We start from the raw sequence: 12,209 nt of genomic DNA, 5'->3' as shown, positions 1-12,209 counted from the left end.
CCAAAAGTGATTCTACAGTTAGTAGCATTATAAGTTTGGAAGATAAGTTGGTGATTGATGTTTTTGGTCAAAATTTAGAGTTGTCTTTTCTGAATAATGTTGATGATTCTGATATTGACAAGAGCTGCTTGATCGAGTAATTGAGAAGCGGTTTCAAATTTGGGAAGTTGGAACGGTATACCATTTTAAAATTGGTTTCAAACCGGATTTATGTGGTTTTCTATCGAATTAGGTTCGCAAAACCGTTTAAACCAGGTATATAGGGTCTGATTGGTAACGTACCCAAAGCTGTACAAAAAAACTGTAAGCTGGAGCTGTAAGCTGTTACGGAATAGTGCAAAGCTGTAAGAAAGAGTTTTACATGAAAGTTGTACCAAAAACCTGAGAGTAAAGTTTTGAATAATGTTTTTAGTAACGTTTTTGTGATTGGTAAAAAATAAAAGTTGTACAAGTGGTACAGTTTTAATTGTGTTCACCAATCAAGGCCATAGAGAAATACATGAGAATTTTTGATTCAGGTAAAAATAAGTTGAGAATTTATGATTCGAGAATATTTGAGACGAGGTCATAGCTTTAAGTTATTTTGGTACAATTGGATATTTCTGAAGAGTAAATAGGTTGTTGATCCTTAACGTGATTATGACATATGTCATATTTTGGATTGTATATAAAGTTTTTATTTTGTATATCTGAATCATCTAAGACTTATATATACCATCCTGATTATAATTTTCAAATTTTTATTTTTATTATATTATATTAACTTTTTTTTTTCAATTGCTTAACTTTATTGGGTTAGTCATAAAATCATTGTAATCGAGTCGATAATTTTCACCAGTTGTTCATCCAAAATATCTTTGGAGTAAAAAAAAACTTCATGGTTAAAGAAATTATGTCACAAAACAATTTTAGTAATTATAAGAACTATAATTATGCCAAAATGAAAGTAAAGAAACATAAAATTTGTTTAATTTGTTTAGAAAAACATATTTTTAATGGTAAAACATAAAGTAAAATTATACGTGGTTACTTATTAAATATTGCTTTAATGAATTTGTTGCATGTAAAATATTTTGTAAATAAGTTTTGAAACGTTTTTGAAAATTTGACAATAATAATATTTGTAATGATAAGTATTTGGCAAAAGTTTTAGTGGGACATAATTTAGCTTTAGATTATTGTAATAATTGTTATAATATATTAAAAATATATAAATATAAATAAATGTATGAAAAATCTTAAATTATTTATAAATTTACTTTAAGAAATAAAAAAATTTTATATGTTTTCAAAAAATTGTTTAATGTTTAGGATTTATTTTCATCAACAATTTTTAAACCCGCACATCGTGCGGCCCTTATCTAGTTATTAATAAAGTAACATACGTATGTAACATTTAGAAAACAATCAAACCATCCTTAAGTTACCAGTAACATAAAAAAGCTAGGTGTTACAAACCAGTAAAATATAAAAAGCCTAGTTCACCAAATCTTTTTATTCATTACAAGAACAAGAACAAGAAAAAGAAAATGGAGAAAACAATTCTGATCACGTTTCTTCTGGTAGCCACATCAATGGTATATCAAACTCTAGCTCAAGAAGAAGAAGAGATCATTCCAGTGTCTTCATTAGCATACGAACCAACTGCAGCTTACGAGTACGACCACAAACTCCTACACCACATGAAGACTCAACGCATCAATTTTCTCAAACATTGTTCGGATAAAATGAGCTCGAAATGCGGCGTCGAGATGACGAAAGGATTGATCCACGACAAGCCAGTGTCGGAGGAATGTTGTGAGAACATTTTAAAGATTGGAAGAGATTGTCACGAAGGACTGATGAATTTTGTCTCTGCCACTTATGAGCTAAAAGATGTTGCTAATAAGATTCTTCCTAAGAGCAAGATGATGTGGAACAAATGTGTCCAGACCACTGCTGCTAAGATTGGTGCTCCTCTCGCTTTTGAAACTTGATTTTTGAATGAATATCGTAATATGTATAATTGTATGAACATAACAAATACATATTATTAGATATAAAAAATGTCATGCAAATTTTTTGGAAAGCCCCAAATGGAATTTGGTTTTGGATTTATGAACTGACAAAATCTTTTAAAATCAACAACATTCATGAGTATTTCATCCGAAGCTTTGATTTCTCGAAGGAGATATTAATTAAAAACCCTGGCCTTTTTGTCTCCTTCCACGTAGGAAGAACCAATTTACGATCAACTTGTCCTCGCGGTTTTTAAGGGAGATGGGTTTTCCTTGTTGAAGCAATGTTATGACTTATGAGACCAATAAGGTTGAAATTTTTGTTACCAAGAAGAAGATTGATAGTAACAAGAACGGAGAGGCCGAAGCTGTGTGGATTAACTTGATGACTTTTCCAACAAGTAACTTGCCAAACTTATTTAATAAGTTTTCTGGCCTTAGTTATTTCATCTATGACAAGACCACCCTAGTCATGTGTTGTGGTGACGATGAAACTGGAGCCGCTTGTATCATTTTTTTGATGAGAGATGATCTTTTCAAGAAGATTCAAATTATTAGTTCTAGATCATTTTTCCCGTGATGTCATTGTGTTTCCAGTTTGATCTCGGTCGTCCTTTAGAGATTAATTAGATCGATTGAGTGGATTATTTGATGCAGCGTATCCACCATCTAGCAGCGTATCCTTGACGATGGAAAGAAGAAGCAGCGTGGCGTGTGAGTGTTTTTGCTATGGTTTTGGTTTACACCTGTTTTAGGCTTTTAGCCCATAGGCTCATATTCTAACAAGCGATCTAAAACTATGCGTTTTGCTCCATTATTAATATTAATCAAGAAGTAACATTTTAAAAATAACAATCAATCAACCTATCCTTTAATGACCGACCAGTAACATAAAAAGCTAGTCGTTACAAACCAGTATAAAATAAAATATAAAAAGCCTAGATCACCAAATCTTTTTTATTCATTACAAGAACAAGAAAATGGAGAAAACAATTCTGATCACGTTTCTTCTCATAGCCACCACATCAATGGTTTCTCAAACTCCAGCTCAAGAAGAAGAAGAGATCATTCCAATGTCTTCATTAGCATACGAACCAACTGCAGCTTACGAGTACGACCACGAACTCCTACACCACATGACGATACAACGCATCAATTTTCTCCAAGATTGTTCCGATAAAATGAGCTCGAAATGCGGCGTCGAGATGGCAAAAGGATTGATCAACGACAAGCCAGTGTCGGAGGAATGCTGTGAGAACTTTTTGAAGATTGGAAGAGATTGTCACGAAGGACTCATGAATTTTGTCTTTGCCACTTATGAGCTAAAAGATGTTGCTAATGAGATTCTTCCAAGGAGCAAGAAGATGTGGAACAAATGTGTTCAGACCACTGCTCCTAAGATTGGTGCTCCTCTCGCTTTTGAAACTTGATTCTTGAATGATTGATAACAATTTTATAATTTTTTTATTAGACATAAAGATTATGGTGTGCAACCAAAAATAAAAATTATAAAATTATATTTCGAAAATCTATTTATACGCCCAACTTAATAAATTATGGGGGCGTGACTTGTTTTTTCCCGTTAATTAACTCTATCCACATTGGTCTTCGATCTCTAAATCGTCTTCTTGAGAATTTCACACCAAAAACTCTGTTTCTGTTTAAAGTTATAACTTTTCTTTCCACCCATCTTTTTGCAAGGTTTTCCCTTAGTAGATTATACTTATTTATTCTTTAACTTTCATATTTTTAATTTAAATTCATAAATGCAAAATAAATGGTTTGACAGCTATAACAACAAATTTAGATCTATTGGTGGAGATTATTAAATAATCAAATGAATATTATATAGTTTTGATGTTTATATACTTTCGATGTTTACAAAAAATTTAGATCTATTGGCGGAGATTATTATATACTTTCGATGTTTTATTATTTTCTAACATATTCACATATCTTTTTTAGTATGTAATATTTCAATAAGCTTTACTTTATTGTTTGTAGAAGTATAAACAAAAACGATATTGCATTACACATTAAACGGCACTAATTAAAAATACTGATATATTGAAAATTAATATAAAAATATATTTGTTCGTAACCTCCCATATTATTGTCATAGTAATGCTTTCACGTTTTTTTTAATGTTAAAAATATATTAATATGCAATTATTGCATATTTATAACTCTCATATGTTATAGTTGGTACATTATCTATTCATTATTTATAAATTTAAATCAAATGAATTTTGATTAGTAAATAAATTAAAATTAATTAACATAACTAACTAAACAATGCTGGATATTATATAGTTGTTTATTTCACACTTGTTAATTTTTCCTCGTATACTGGACTATATCAGGTTTCTTGTGATGATTTTTGTAATTGATGCAATATAGTTTTAAAGAACGTGGCTTGTTACATACCATATGATATGGTTATGATCTAATTTCTTATGTTTATCTTTTGCAAATGCAAGTAACAACGGGAAGATATTCACAATGGTGATCAAGGTGTTTAATGTATACTCTTGGGGGTCAAATATGTTTGGGACTCTTGGCCATGAGCAGGAAATTAGAAGATGTGTAGAATTGATGCCTATATGTCTTGCCGTCTTGGCTGTAACAAAGGATGGATCGGTTTACTCTTTTGGCGACGATTCCGACCTCTGTCTTGGTAATGGAAATTTTCGGAAATGAACTTAGGCCACATCTTATTCATGCTTTTACAACCAAAGGTGTTCATATACTTCGTGTTTGTGCTGCTGGTCATACACATGCCGCAGCTCTAATGGTTATGTATTATTGTAACCCTGGATTGTTACTTGTTTTCCAAGCCTAAAACCATAAGTCTCTCTGTTTCATATATTTCTGATGCGTTAGGTATATGCACGTGGGGTATAAGTAGCTCATGGGCTCTAGGACACGGTGACCAGAGTAACAAACCCACTCATGAGATTGTTCTCAGCCTTGAAAGAACCATCTAGCATTTCAGGTTTAATATGAAGATATATATGGCCGTCAAATAGAGAGAAAAGTTCTAAAAAATAATGAATGATTCGTTTTCTGAAAACTAATTGGTTCTTGTTGGCCATTAACGGAGGGCATAATAATTATCAATAAGTATACTAAAATAAATTGGATAAGAGAGAGCACATCGAGATCTGCGAGACAAAGATCTTATCCAAACAACAAACCTTAGTCATCTCCACGTCAATTTTCTCACTTTTCAACGTTTTCGTGTAAATCAAAATTCCACAAAAACAAATACGTTTTCGTATAAAGACACTCACTTCTTCTTCACCAAGAAAAAACATATCACATTTTCTCATATATCAAAAACACACAAAAAGATTTAAACAACAAAAAAAAAATGTTGGCTATTTTTCACAAAACGTTTGCTCATCCACCGGAAGAACTAAACAGTCCGGGGTCTAATGTCACCGGCGAAAACCCTAAACTTCCCGGAGAAACTCTCTCAGACTTCCTCTCTCACCACCCCGATACAGCTTTCTCAATGAACTTCGGTGACTCCGCCGTTCTCGCTTTCGTCCGTTCCCAAAACTCTCATCACCAAAGGTTATTTATTACCCATTTCTCTAACACAAGCCCCTAGTCTTGTTCTTACCGGAAAAAAAATCAAATCTTTAATCTTGTTTTTTTTACAGTAAAAATCAAATCTATTTAATCTTGTTTGTAAAAATCAAATCTATTTAATCTTGTTTCTTACCGTGACGATTGTTTCAGGGTGTTCTGTGGAATCGATGGAATCTACTGTGTGTTTCTTGGAACATTGAACAATCTCTGCGATTTGAACAAGCAATACGGTTTGTCTGGAAAAACTTCAAACGAAGCTATGTTTGTGATCGAGGCTTATCGAACACTTCGTGATCGTGGTCCTTATCCAGCTGATCAAGTTCTTAGAGGTCTTGAAGGAAGCTTTGCTTTTGTCGTCTATGATACTCAAACCTCCTCTGTTTTTGCATCTCTGGTAATAAAAAGAACTGATACTTTAAACCAAAATCTTTACATTTTTACGAGAGTTTTATTTGACAATGTTTTTGAATTGGCTTTAGGGATCTGATGGAGTAGAGAGTTTGTATTGGGGTATAGCTGCAGATGGATCTGTTGTTATGTCTGATGATCTTAAGATCATTAAGCTAAGTTGTGCCAAATCGTTTGCGCCTTTTCCAGCTGGTAAGTAAACAGGTTCAGTTTTGAGTTCAATGATCGATCATAGTAATAATGTGGAGATTAGAGTTAATATGTTTTGTGTAATGTTGTTTCAGGTTGTATGTTTCATAGTGAGACTGGTTTGATGAGTTTTGAGCATCCGAAGAATAAGATGAAGGCAATGCCGAGGATTGATAGTGAAGGAGTTATATGTGGAGCTAACTTTAAAGTCGATGCTTGTTCAAAGATCAGTAGCATTCCAAGAAGAGGAAGTGAAGCTAATTGGGCTCTAGCGAATTCTCGTTAATGCAAGCAAGGATAAAGAAGAAGTCTGATTGAGGAAACCTTCTATAGTCTTGTGTTCTTTTGAATGCCATGTTCTGTTTGTTCTGTTCTGTTTTTTTTTTTTTTGTAAATTACCTTCGACAATGCAAACAACAATAAACACTTTCATTAGTTACTACTAGTGATGATGCAATGGGGTTGAGAGAAACTATAGATAAACAGCTCAAGAATTGTGTAGATAGAAAATATAAAATGAACTTTTAAGTTGTGCCGAAGGAAAGTTATAGAAATCCAACAATTTATTTATTTTATTTTAAGCATAATGCTCTTTTCTTTTACTTCTTAGACTACTATAGATATAGTGCGATCAAGGAAATAGGTTTCCCTGAATCGTACAACAATGTTAATTAGAGTAGAGAGATCTATATTTTGAAAGTGAAGCCTTTCCCGGTCCAACGACCATCAGTTTCCCTGTAATTCTCAAAGAACGTTACTTCCCCAGTGCGTTCCACCACTAATGCTGTCGCACTTGTTGTTCCAAAGCGTGGCATTCCAAGCTGAATCAAAATCAAAAGAAAGAGATTTAAGTAAATTATAACGATGGTACGTAAGGAGAATGGATCAATGAAAACGTTTAGATAAAAGATTCGTACTTGGTCATCAGTATGCTGAGACGTCGTTTCCATATACACCGTTGGTTGACCTTCTTTCACAGGAGTACACATAAATCTATTAACAAAATTCTCAAACCGTGTTAGTTGACGGTTTACCGAATCACTAAAGCTGTCTGTGGTGGCTTCTCCACATATAAAAGCTCCACATGTGGAGAAATCTTGTGGTTTGGTAACACCAATCAGCTGATTAAAACAGCCTCTCAGGCACAAATCCTGCGCAACAAAAACCAAAAAAAAGAGGGTTTGAAAAAGCTACCAACAACTATACGAAACACTTGTACTTGATAATAATTTACCCTAGCTTCTGTGGAATCGAGACCGCCGTCAGGAGAAAGTGTGTGCACACCAAACGAAACCGTTTCAGTCAAGACATCAGGCGTAAGTATATGGGGTTTCCTGATATGAACCATTGAATTCAAAGTCATGTCAGCGACTATAAGGCTATAGGACCACCCATTGTTCTGATCATCCAGTTTGTCATGTCTATCCTTTTCATACCGTGCCACATGATCGGCAAACTCCTCTAGACTCATGTTATTCTGCAAATCAAACAGAGCACAATACCATGATCAAACCAAAAATATGTTTGAAGAACCAAAAAAAAGAAGACAAAATTGAAACAAACCTTCATGAATTCAATGGGGTACAACTCGGATCCACCGTCTTTATCAACCTTGTCTTCCAACAACGTTTTACTCATGAGAAACGCGACTCGGCCTTTTGCAGAAATAGCAAACCACGTTCCGCCATTATCTTTGCACCGACCACTCAGACTCTCACTCAGAACATCCCGAGACGCCCTACTTATTTCCCTATTAAATCCATCAAACAAAACCATAAAATAAAAGTCACCAACATTGTTATAACTTGCAACGTACGTCGGTTCAACAAAAATAAAACTTGCCTGTTTGCCCAATTGTCTCTGTTCATCACAAGCGTCAGTTGGTTGTCACCTACCTCTGCCCACTCGAATGCTACGACACCCATTTCTTTTTTTCTCTAAAGAGTGTATAAATTTTTTTCTGTTTGCTATTTGATACTCTTGCTCTGTGATGTTTTTGTGTTGTGACTCCTTCTCTATATTTATAGCCGAGAGATGACCTCTGGCTCTGCTCTGCTTTTTGCTTTACTTGTTCTTCTGATCTTCTTCCAACGTAACCACTCCACGCGCTTACGAGCTTTTTATCCATTTTTGGTTATAGGTTTTAATTTTTTCTGCCACCATCTTACTCTCTTCCCCATTGAGTAACCCAGGAAACCGTGTATCTGTGTTGCATTTTACCTTTATAGTTGTGTGAACTGAAAAAGTGGCTTCTATTACTATTGGCATAAACTTGCTACTGTAAGTAAAATGGGAAGATGCAAAGTATCAACATTTCCAAAGTTATTCCACTTTTTCTCTCTAGCTTTTTACTCGACTGATGGACGAGTCATGTGTATGACTGTATGGTGGAACGATCAAGACTTTTTTTCTTTTCTTAATATACTAATAATATACAAGAAGTGGTCCGTTTATGGTAGCACGCAAGTTTAAGAAGTCATATGATCCAAATTATTCTTTGGTCTTAGCTTGCTTTGGTGGTGGTAGTTCGACTCTAGTGCTGATTATGCAAGGAGAAGTCATATAATGTGTAATGTGCAACAATTTCTAACACTTTTTTTTTACTAATTTGAGAGAGAGTGAAACGAAGACGTTAAACAAAACACAGTGGAGAGATGATGAGGTGGCACATATGGCCAATTTTATATATATGCATCATGTAGAAAGAGTTTTTTATTCGTTAACATTTTAACAAGATCACAAATGTCACAAAGGAAAAGGTATTGAACCGGATCAGGTTTCATCGAAGATTCGGTTCTGTTCTGTTCTGTTTTTTGTAAATTACCTCGACAATGCAAACAACAGTAAACACTTTCATTAGTTACTAGCTAGTGATGATGCAAACCAAGAAGCTATATAAAGGTTGGAACAAATTGAGTAATCTTATATTTTTAAATCTTTCAAATTTGACATTTTCATTGGTCATCCTCTTCCCTCGCCGTAAATACCAAGTCCCATCCCAAAACTCCTCTCTCCTGATATAAACATTTCAACTCAATACATGACTGATCTAATAAAATTAATTACAAGATCACCGTCCTCTGGACACGATGTCTTCTTCCTCTGTATCGAAACGTTTTGTTTCAGTCTCTATCTTGGCAGCGGTGACCTTGCAACTCCCTTTTATACAGAGTGTTTTGTCCCTAAACCAGACCAATGCATATCTACAACACGTATGCATCAAAAGTGACGGGACATACAAGTCGGAGAGTTCATACGAGAGCAGTGTTAAAGTTATCCTCGATTTTATTGGTGCCGATCTAGGCTACGGTTTCGGCAGCGGAAGCGCTGGTAGTAATGGTAGTGCCATCTACGCCAAGTTCCAGTGTCGGGGAGACACCTCTGAATCCAAGTGCCGATCTTGCCTTACCACTGCCTTCTCTAGGGTAAATGAATGATCATAGTGCAAAAATAACTATGTAACAAATTACAAAATAACATAGTTCTTGATATGTGACAGATTCGTAGACTATGTCCGAACAACAAAGGGAGAATAATATGGTACGACAACTGTATACTTGACCTTTCTTCGATCTATACCTACGGGGAGATCGATAACAAGCACATTTTCTTTTTGTACAACGCAAAAGATGTGAACGGCGATACAAAGTCATTCAACAAGAATACGAAGGCTCTCCTTTACAAGCTGAAGGAGAAAGCAAGTAGGAAAGAGCAAAAGCCCTACAGAAAAGACTACATGTATGCCGCCGGGGAGGAAAGTCTCGGGAAGATGAAGTTGTATGCAATGGTGCAATGCACGCAAGATTTATCGGTTAAAAATTGCAGTGTGTGTTTGGATGGGATAATGGCGAAGCTTCCAAGATGCTGCAATGGTAAACAAGGAGGAAGATTTTTGAATCCCAACAGTAATTTTAGATACGAGCTTTACCCTTTTGTACAAACTCAAAAGACTATCTAATGAAAGCTCCAAAAAAAGGACATTCCAGATCACATTATCTTCTAATGAAGTGAAGCTAATTGGTCTCTCAAGTTAATGGAAGGAACAAGAAAACTGATTGAAAACATAAGTTGTTTGTTCTTTGATGCTCTCTACTGTTTTTGTAAATACTCTCAACGATGTAAACAACAATATTGTAAGACAAAATCTGATTCTGTTTGATCGTGCACAATAAAGGGAAAAACTTAAAGAACAGTAAGACAAAAGTGAACTGTTACAATTTCTTGAAACCTGATCATTTATCATCTTTCCACATATCTGCAAACTCATCAGGCTCCAATGGGTTTGAGAGCTCATGCATCTTTCTCCTTGTCTTAGCCTTGATCTTTTTAGCGAATTTCCCGGCTTTATTTCTCTTTTCCAAAGCTCGAATCTAAAGACACAGACAGTTAAAATTTGCTTCAGGAATGTCCTAAGATTCAGTATGAATTTAACTGTCTTTAGATCAGGTTTGCAAATAGAACATTGATCGATGATACCTGATTTGGAGATACGTAGAACGGATTCTCATAAAGTGTTGGTCCTCCAAAGCTGCCTCCGAATATCTTGATTGGATTTAAACAAAACCTTGGACCAACCTGTTGTCAATAGTACATTGCACTCAGTCGAATTCACAGGCAAAATACTACTCAAAATTAGAACTCTTTTGTCTACAAACCTCGATAAGGGTCATTTTATCCAGGCCACCTTTTGCAACCTTATCTGATTCATTGTGAGGAACTGATATCTGGTAGTTCCGGAACCATATATGGTCATCGACAATGGAGAAAACGAATACATGGTCATGGTAAGGCTTAGATTTCCTGTGTTCCTTAGGGACTCCAAATATCTGAAAACGAAAGAAAACAAACTAATTAGGATGTGGAAGTCTTAGATGTTATCGAGAACTAACGGACCAAATAACATTATACGCGAAAATGAATCTGGTAACAACCTGAGTAAGCATCTCCTTCAAGAGTTTCCAGTGGGCATCTTTCTCAAAGTTGGATGAGAACGTCAAAAGCGGACGCGACCCTTTTAGGTGATTTCCAGTAAGTTTCAGCTCTTCCATTGTGTGTACTTCAAAATACAGAAAACAAAAGTGAAAACCCATTTAACCAACAATTCATGGTTCCAGAAACAGAACACAGTTATAGAACTAGATACAAGCTGATTAAACCCATCATAGCTAAACATGAGCCTACATATATCAGAAACTTATCGCTTAAAAACTAAACTTTGAGAAGTTAAAGACTTACCAGCATTAACCAAGAACTTCACCGACGGTCCAGCAGGGGATTTGACCATCCATAAGTAAAGATCTTTATGTTTCCTACACTGCAAATGGAAACACAAACAAACACAAATCAATCAACCAATACATTCAAAGATCGTCCATTTACATCAATAAGTACATATACATAAGCTTTCATAGGGTATCCTAATCACAAGTTTCTAAGGTTTGAGGCTAAATGAACAAAAGCTAAGCCTAGAGATAAGTAGTAAAGATGGAACCTTTACCTCGAAAAACAAACAGGAAGAAGAACCCTTAAGCTCAATAAGCTCATTCAAAGTCGCACCTTTGCTGCTCTTAGCTTCAACTTTACTGTCCTTCTTACAGTGTGGTAGAAGCGAAACCATGTTCAGCATCAGATGCCGATACCTTCACACAAAACACACAAAATCAATTCCAAACCCTAAAACACAACCAAACCAAAAACAAATTTAACAAAGTTAAACTCAAACCTGTAACTAATCCGACGGGAACACGTAACCAAAACCTTCTCTTTATTCCTGAACACAGACGAAGAAGACAAAGCTTTAGATTTCTCCGCTTCGCCTTCGCTTTTATCTTTCCATCCCAACAGAGTTCTTTTGGGTCTCTCCGGGGCAGACTCATCGCTCTTCTTCACCGGTACCGGAGCTTCCGTCTCGCTGTGCTTCCGCTTCCTCCCCATTTTTTAGCTTCTCGGTCCGCGCAGAGACGTTGTCAATTGATATCAACGCAAACTAGGGTTTTAGGTTTAGCAAAGAGTTTTAAG

At 35.3% G+C, this 12,209-nt stretch overlaps 4 protein-coding genes and 2 pseudogenes across 7 annotated transcripts; 4 read left to right on the top strand and 2 right to left on the bottom strand.

Annotated features, from left to right (window-relative positions):
• Window positions 1-1,502: 1,502 nt before the first annotated feature.
• Window positions 1,503-2,137, top strand: LOC104742797 (protein DOWN-REGULATED IN DIF1 11 pseudogene; annotated as a pseudogene). The gene has a single exon (XR_015579194.1). The product of XR_015579194.1 is annotated as a protein DOWN-REGULATED IN DIF1 11 pseudogene (transcript).
• Window positions 2,138-2,915: 778 nt separating this feature from the next.
• LOC104742796 (protein DOWN-REGULATED IN DIF1 11 pseudogene) lies at window positions 2,916-3,617 on the top strand (annotated as a pseudogene). Its single transcript, XR_015580989.1, has one exon. The product of XR_015580989.1 is annotated as a protein DOWN-REGULATED IN DIF1 11 pseudogene (transcript).
• A 1,520-nt stretch (window positions 3,618-5,137) lies between these two features.
• On the top strand, window positions 5,138-6,633 carry LOC104742794 (stem-specific protein TSJT1-like). Its single transcript, XM_010463844.2, has 4 exons — window positions 5,138-5,576; window positions 5,745-5,988; window positions 6,074-6,194; window positions 6,287-6,633. Exons 1-4 carry the CDS (start codon window positions 5,371-5,373, stop codon window positions 6,475-6,477), a joined length of 762 nt encoding a protein of 253 aa, XP_010462146.2. The 5' UTR covers window positions 5,138-5,370; the 3' UTR covers window positions 6,478-6,633.
• Window positions 6,634-6,736: 103 nt separating this feature from the next.
• LOC104742795 (uncharacterized) lies at window positions 6,737-8,226 on the bottom strand. 2 transcript variants are annotated; one of them, XM_087483101.1, is made up of 6 exons: window positions 8,034-8,199; window positions 7,755-7,941; window positions 7,628-7,668; window positions 7,426-7,525; window positions 7,109-7,342; window positions 6,737-7,012 (listed from the first exon to the last, which is right to left on the bottom strand). In XM_087483101.1, exons 1-6 carry the CDS (start codon window positions 8,114-8,116, stop codon window positions 6,878-6,880), a joined length of 780 nt encoding a protein of 259 aa, XP_087339227.1. In that variant the 5' UTR covers window positions 8,117-8,199; the 3' UTR covers window positions 6,737-6,877. The 2 variants fall into 2 exon arrangements, with proteins under 2 accessions (XP_087339227.1, XP_010462147.2); XM_010463845.2 differs by having other exon boundaries at window positions 7,426-7,668; window positions 8,034-8,226.
• Window positions 8,227-9,237: 1,011 nt separating this feature from the next.
• LOC104744111 (putative cysteine-rich repeat secretory protein 25) lies at window positions 9,238-10,220 on the top strand. Its single transcript, XM_010465129.3, has 2 exons — window positions 9,238-9,616; window positions 9,691-10,220. Exons 1-2 carry the CDS (start codon window positions 9,281-9,283, stop codon window positions 10,147-10,149), a joined length of 795 nt encoding a protein of 264 aa, XP_010463431.1. The 5' UTR covers window positions 9,238-9,280; the 3' UTR covers window positions 10,150-10,220.
• A 66-nt stretch (window positions 10,221-10,286) lies between these two features.
• On the bottom strand, window positions 10,287-12,191 carry LOC104742793 (ribosome biogenesis protein BRX1 homolog 2). Its single transcript, XM_010463843.3, has 7 exons — window positions 11,914-12,191; window positions 11,689-11,830; window positions 11,427-11,505; window positions 11,123-11,247; window positions 10,847-11,017; window positions 10,668-10,766; window positions 10,287-10,561 (listed from the first exon to the last, which is right to left on the bottom strand). Exons 1-7 carry the CDS (start codon window positions 12,123-12,125, stop codon window positions 10,424-10,426), a joined length of 966 nt encoding a protein of 321 aa, XP_010462145.2. The 5' UTR covers window positions 12,126-12,191; the 3' UTR covers window positions 10,287-10,423.
• Between the last annotated feature and the right edge of the window lie 18 nt (window positions 12,192-12,209).

Source organism: Camelina sativa, chromosome 14 (assembly GCF_030686135.1).
Source record: "Camelina sativa cultivar CO46 ecotype springtype chromosome 14, ASM3068613v1".
NCBI lineage: Eukaryota > Viridiplantae > Streptophyta > Magnoliopsida > Brassicales > Brassicaceae > Camelina > Camelina sativa.
The sequence above is the reverse complement of the archived record's forward strand: the minus strand, read 5'-3'. Positions and strand labels throughout refer to the sequence as shown.

Bases quoted from the DNA above. Each gene is read 5' to 3' on its own strand.
- LOC104742794 (XM_010463844.2), top strand. From the start codon at position 5,371: ATGTTGGCTATTTTTCACAAAACGTTTGCTCATCCACCGGAAGAACTA. The intron at 5,989-6,073 runs GTAATAAAAAGA...AATTGGCTTTAG, and splicing joins CCTCTGTTTTTGCATCTCTG to GGATCTGATGGAGTAGAGAG. The intron at 6,195-6,286 runs GTAAGTAAACAG...ATGTTGTTTCAG, and splicing joins GTTTGCGCCTTTTCCAGCTG to GTTGTATGTTTCATAGTGAG.
- LOC104742795 (XM_010463845.2), bottom strand. From the start codon at position 8,116: ATGGGTGTCGTAGCATTCGAGTGGGCAGAGGTAGGTGACAACCAACTG. The intron at 7,669-7,754 runs GTTTGTTTCAAT...TTTGATTTGCAG, and splicing joins ACCCCATTGAATTCATGAAG to AATAACATGAGTCTAGAGGA. The intron at 7,013-7,108 runs GTACGAATCTTT...ATTTTGATTCAG, and splicing joins CTCAGCATACTGATGACCAA to CTTGGAATGCCACGCTTTGG.
- LOC104744111 (XM_010465129.3), top strand. From the start codon at position 9,281: ATGTCTTCTTCCTCTGTATCGAAACGTTTTGTTTCAGTCTCTATCTTG. The intron at 9,617-9,690 runs GTAAATGAATGA...GATATGTGACAG, and splicing joins TTACCACTGCCTTCTCTAGG to ATTCGTAGACTATGTCCGAA.
- LOC104742793 (XM_010463843.3), bottom strand. From the start codon at position 12,125: ATGGGGAGGAAGCGGAAGCACAGCGAGACGGAAGCTCCGGTACCGGTG. The intron at 11,018-11,122 runs GTTGTTACCAGA...TTTCGTTTTCAG, and splicing joins TGAAGGAGATGCTTACTCAG to ATATTTGGAGTCCCTAAGGA. The intron at 10,562-10,667 runs GTATCATCGATC...CTGTGTCTTTAG, and splicing joins TCTACGTATCTCCAAATCAG to ATTCGAGCTTTGGAAAAGAG.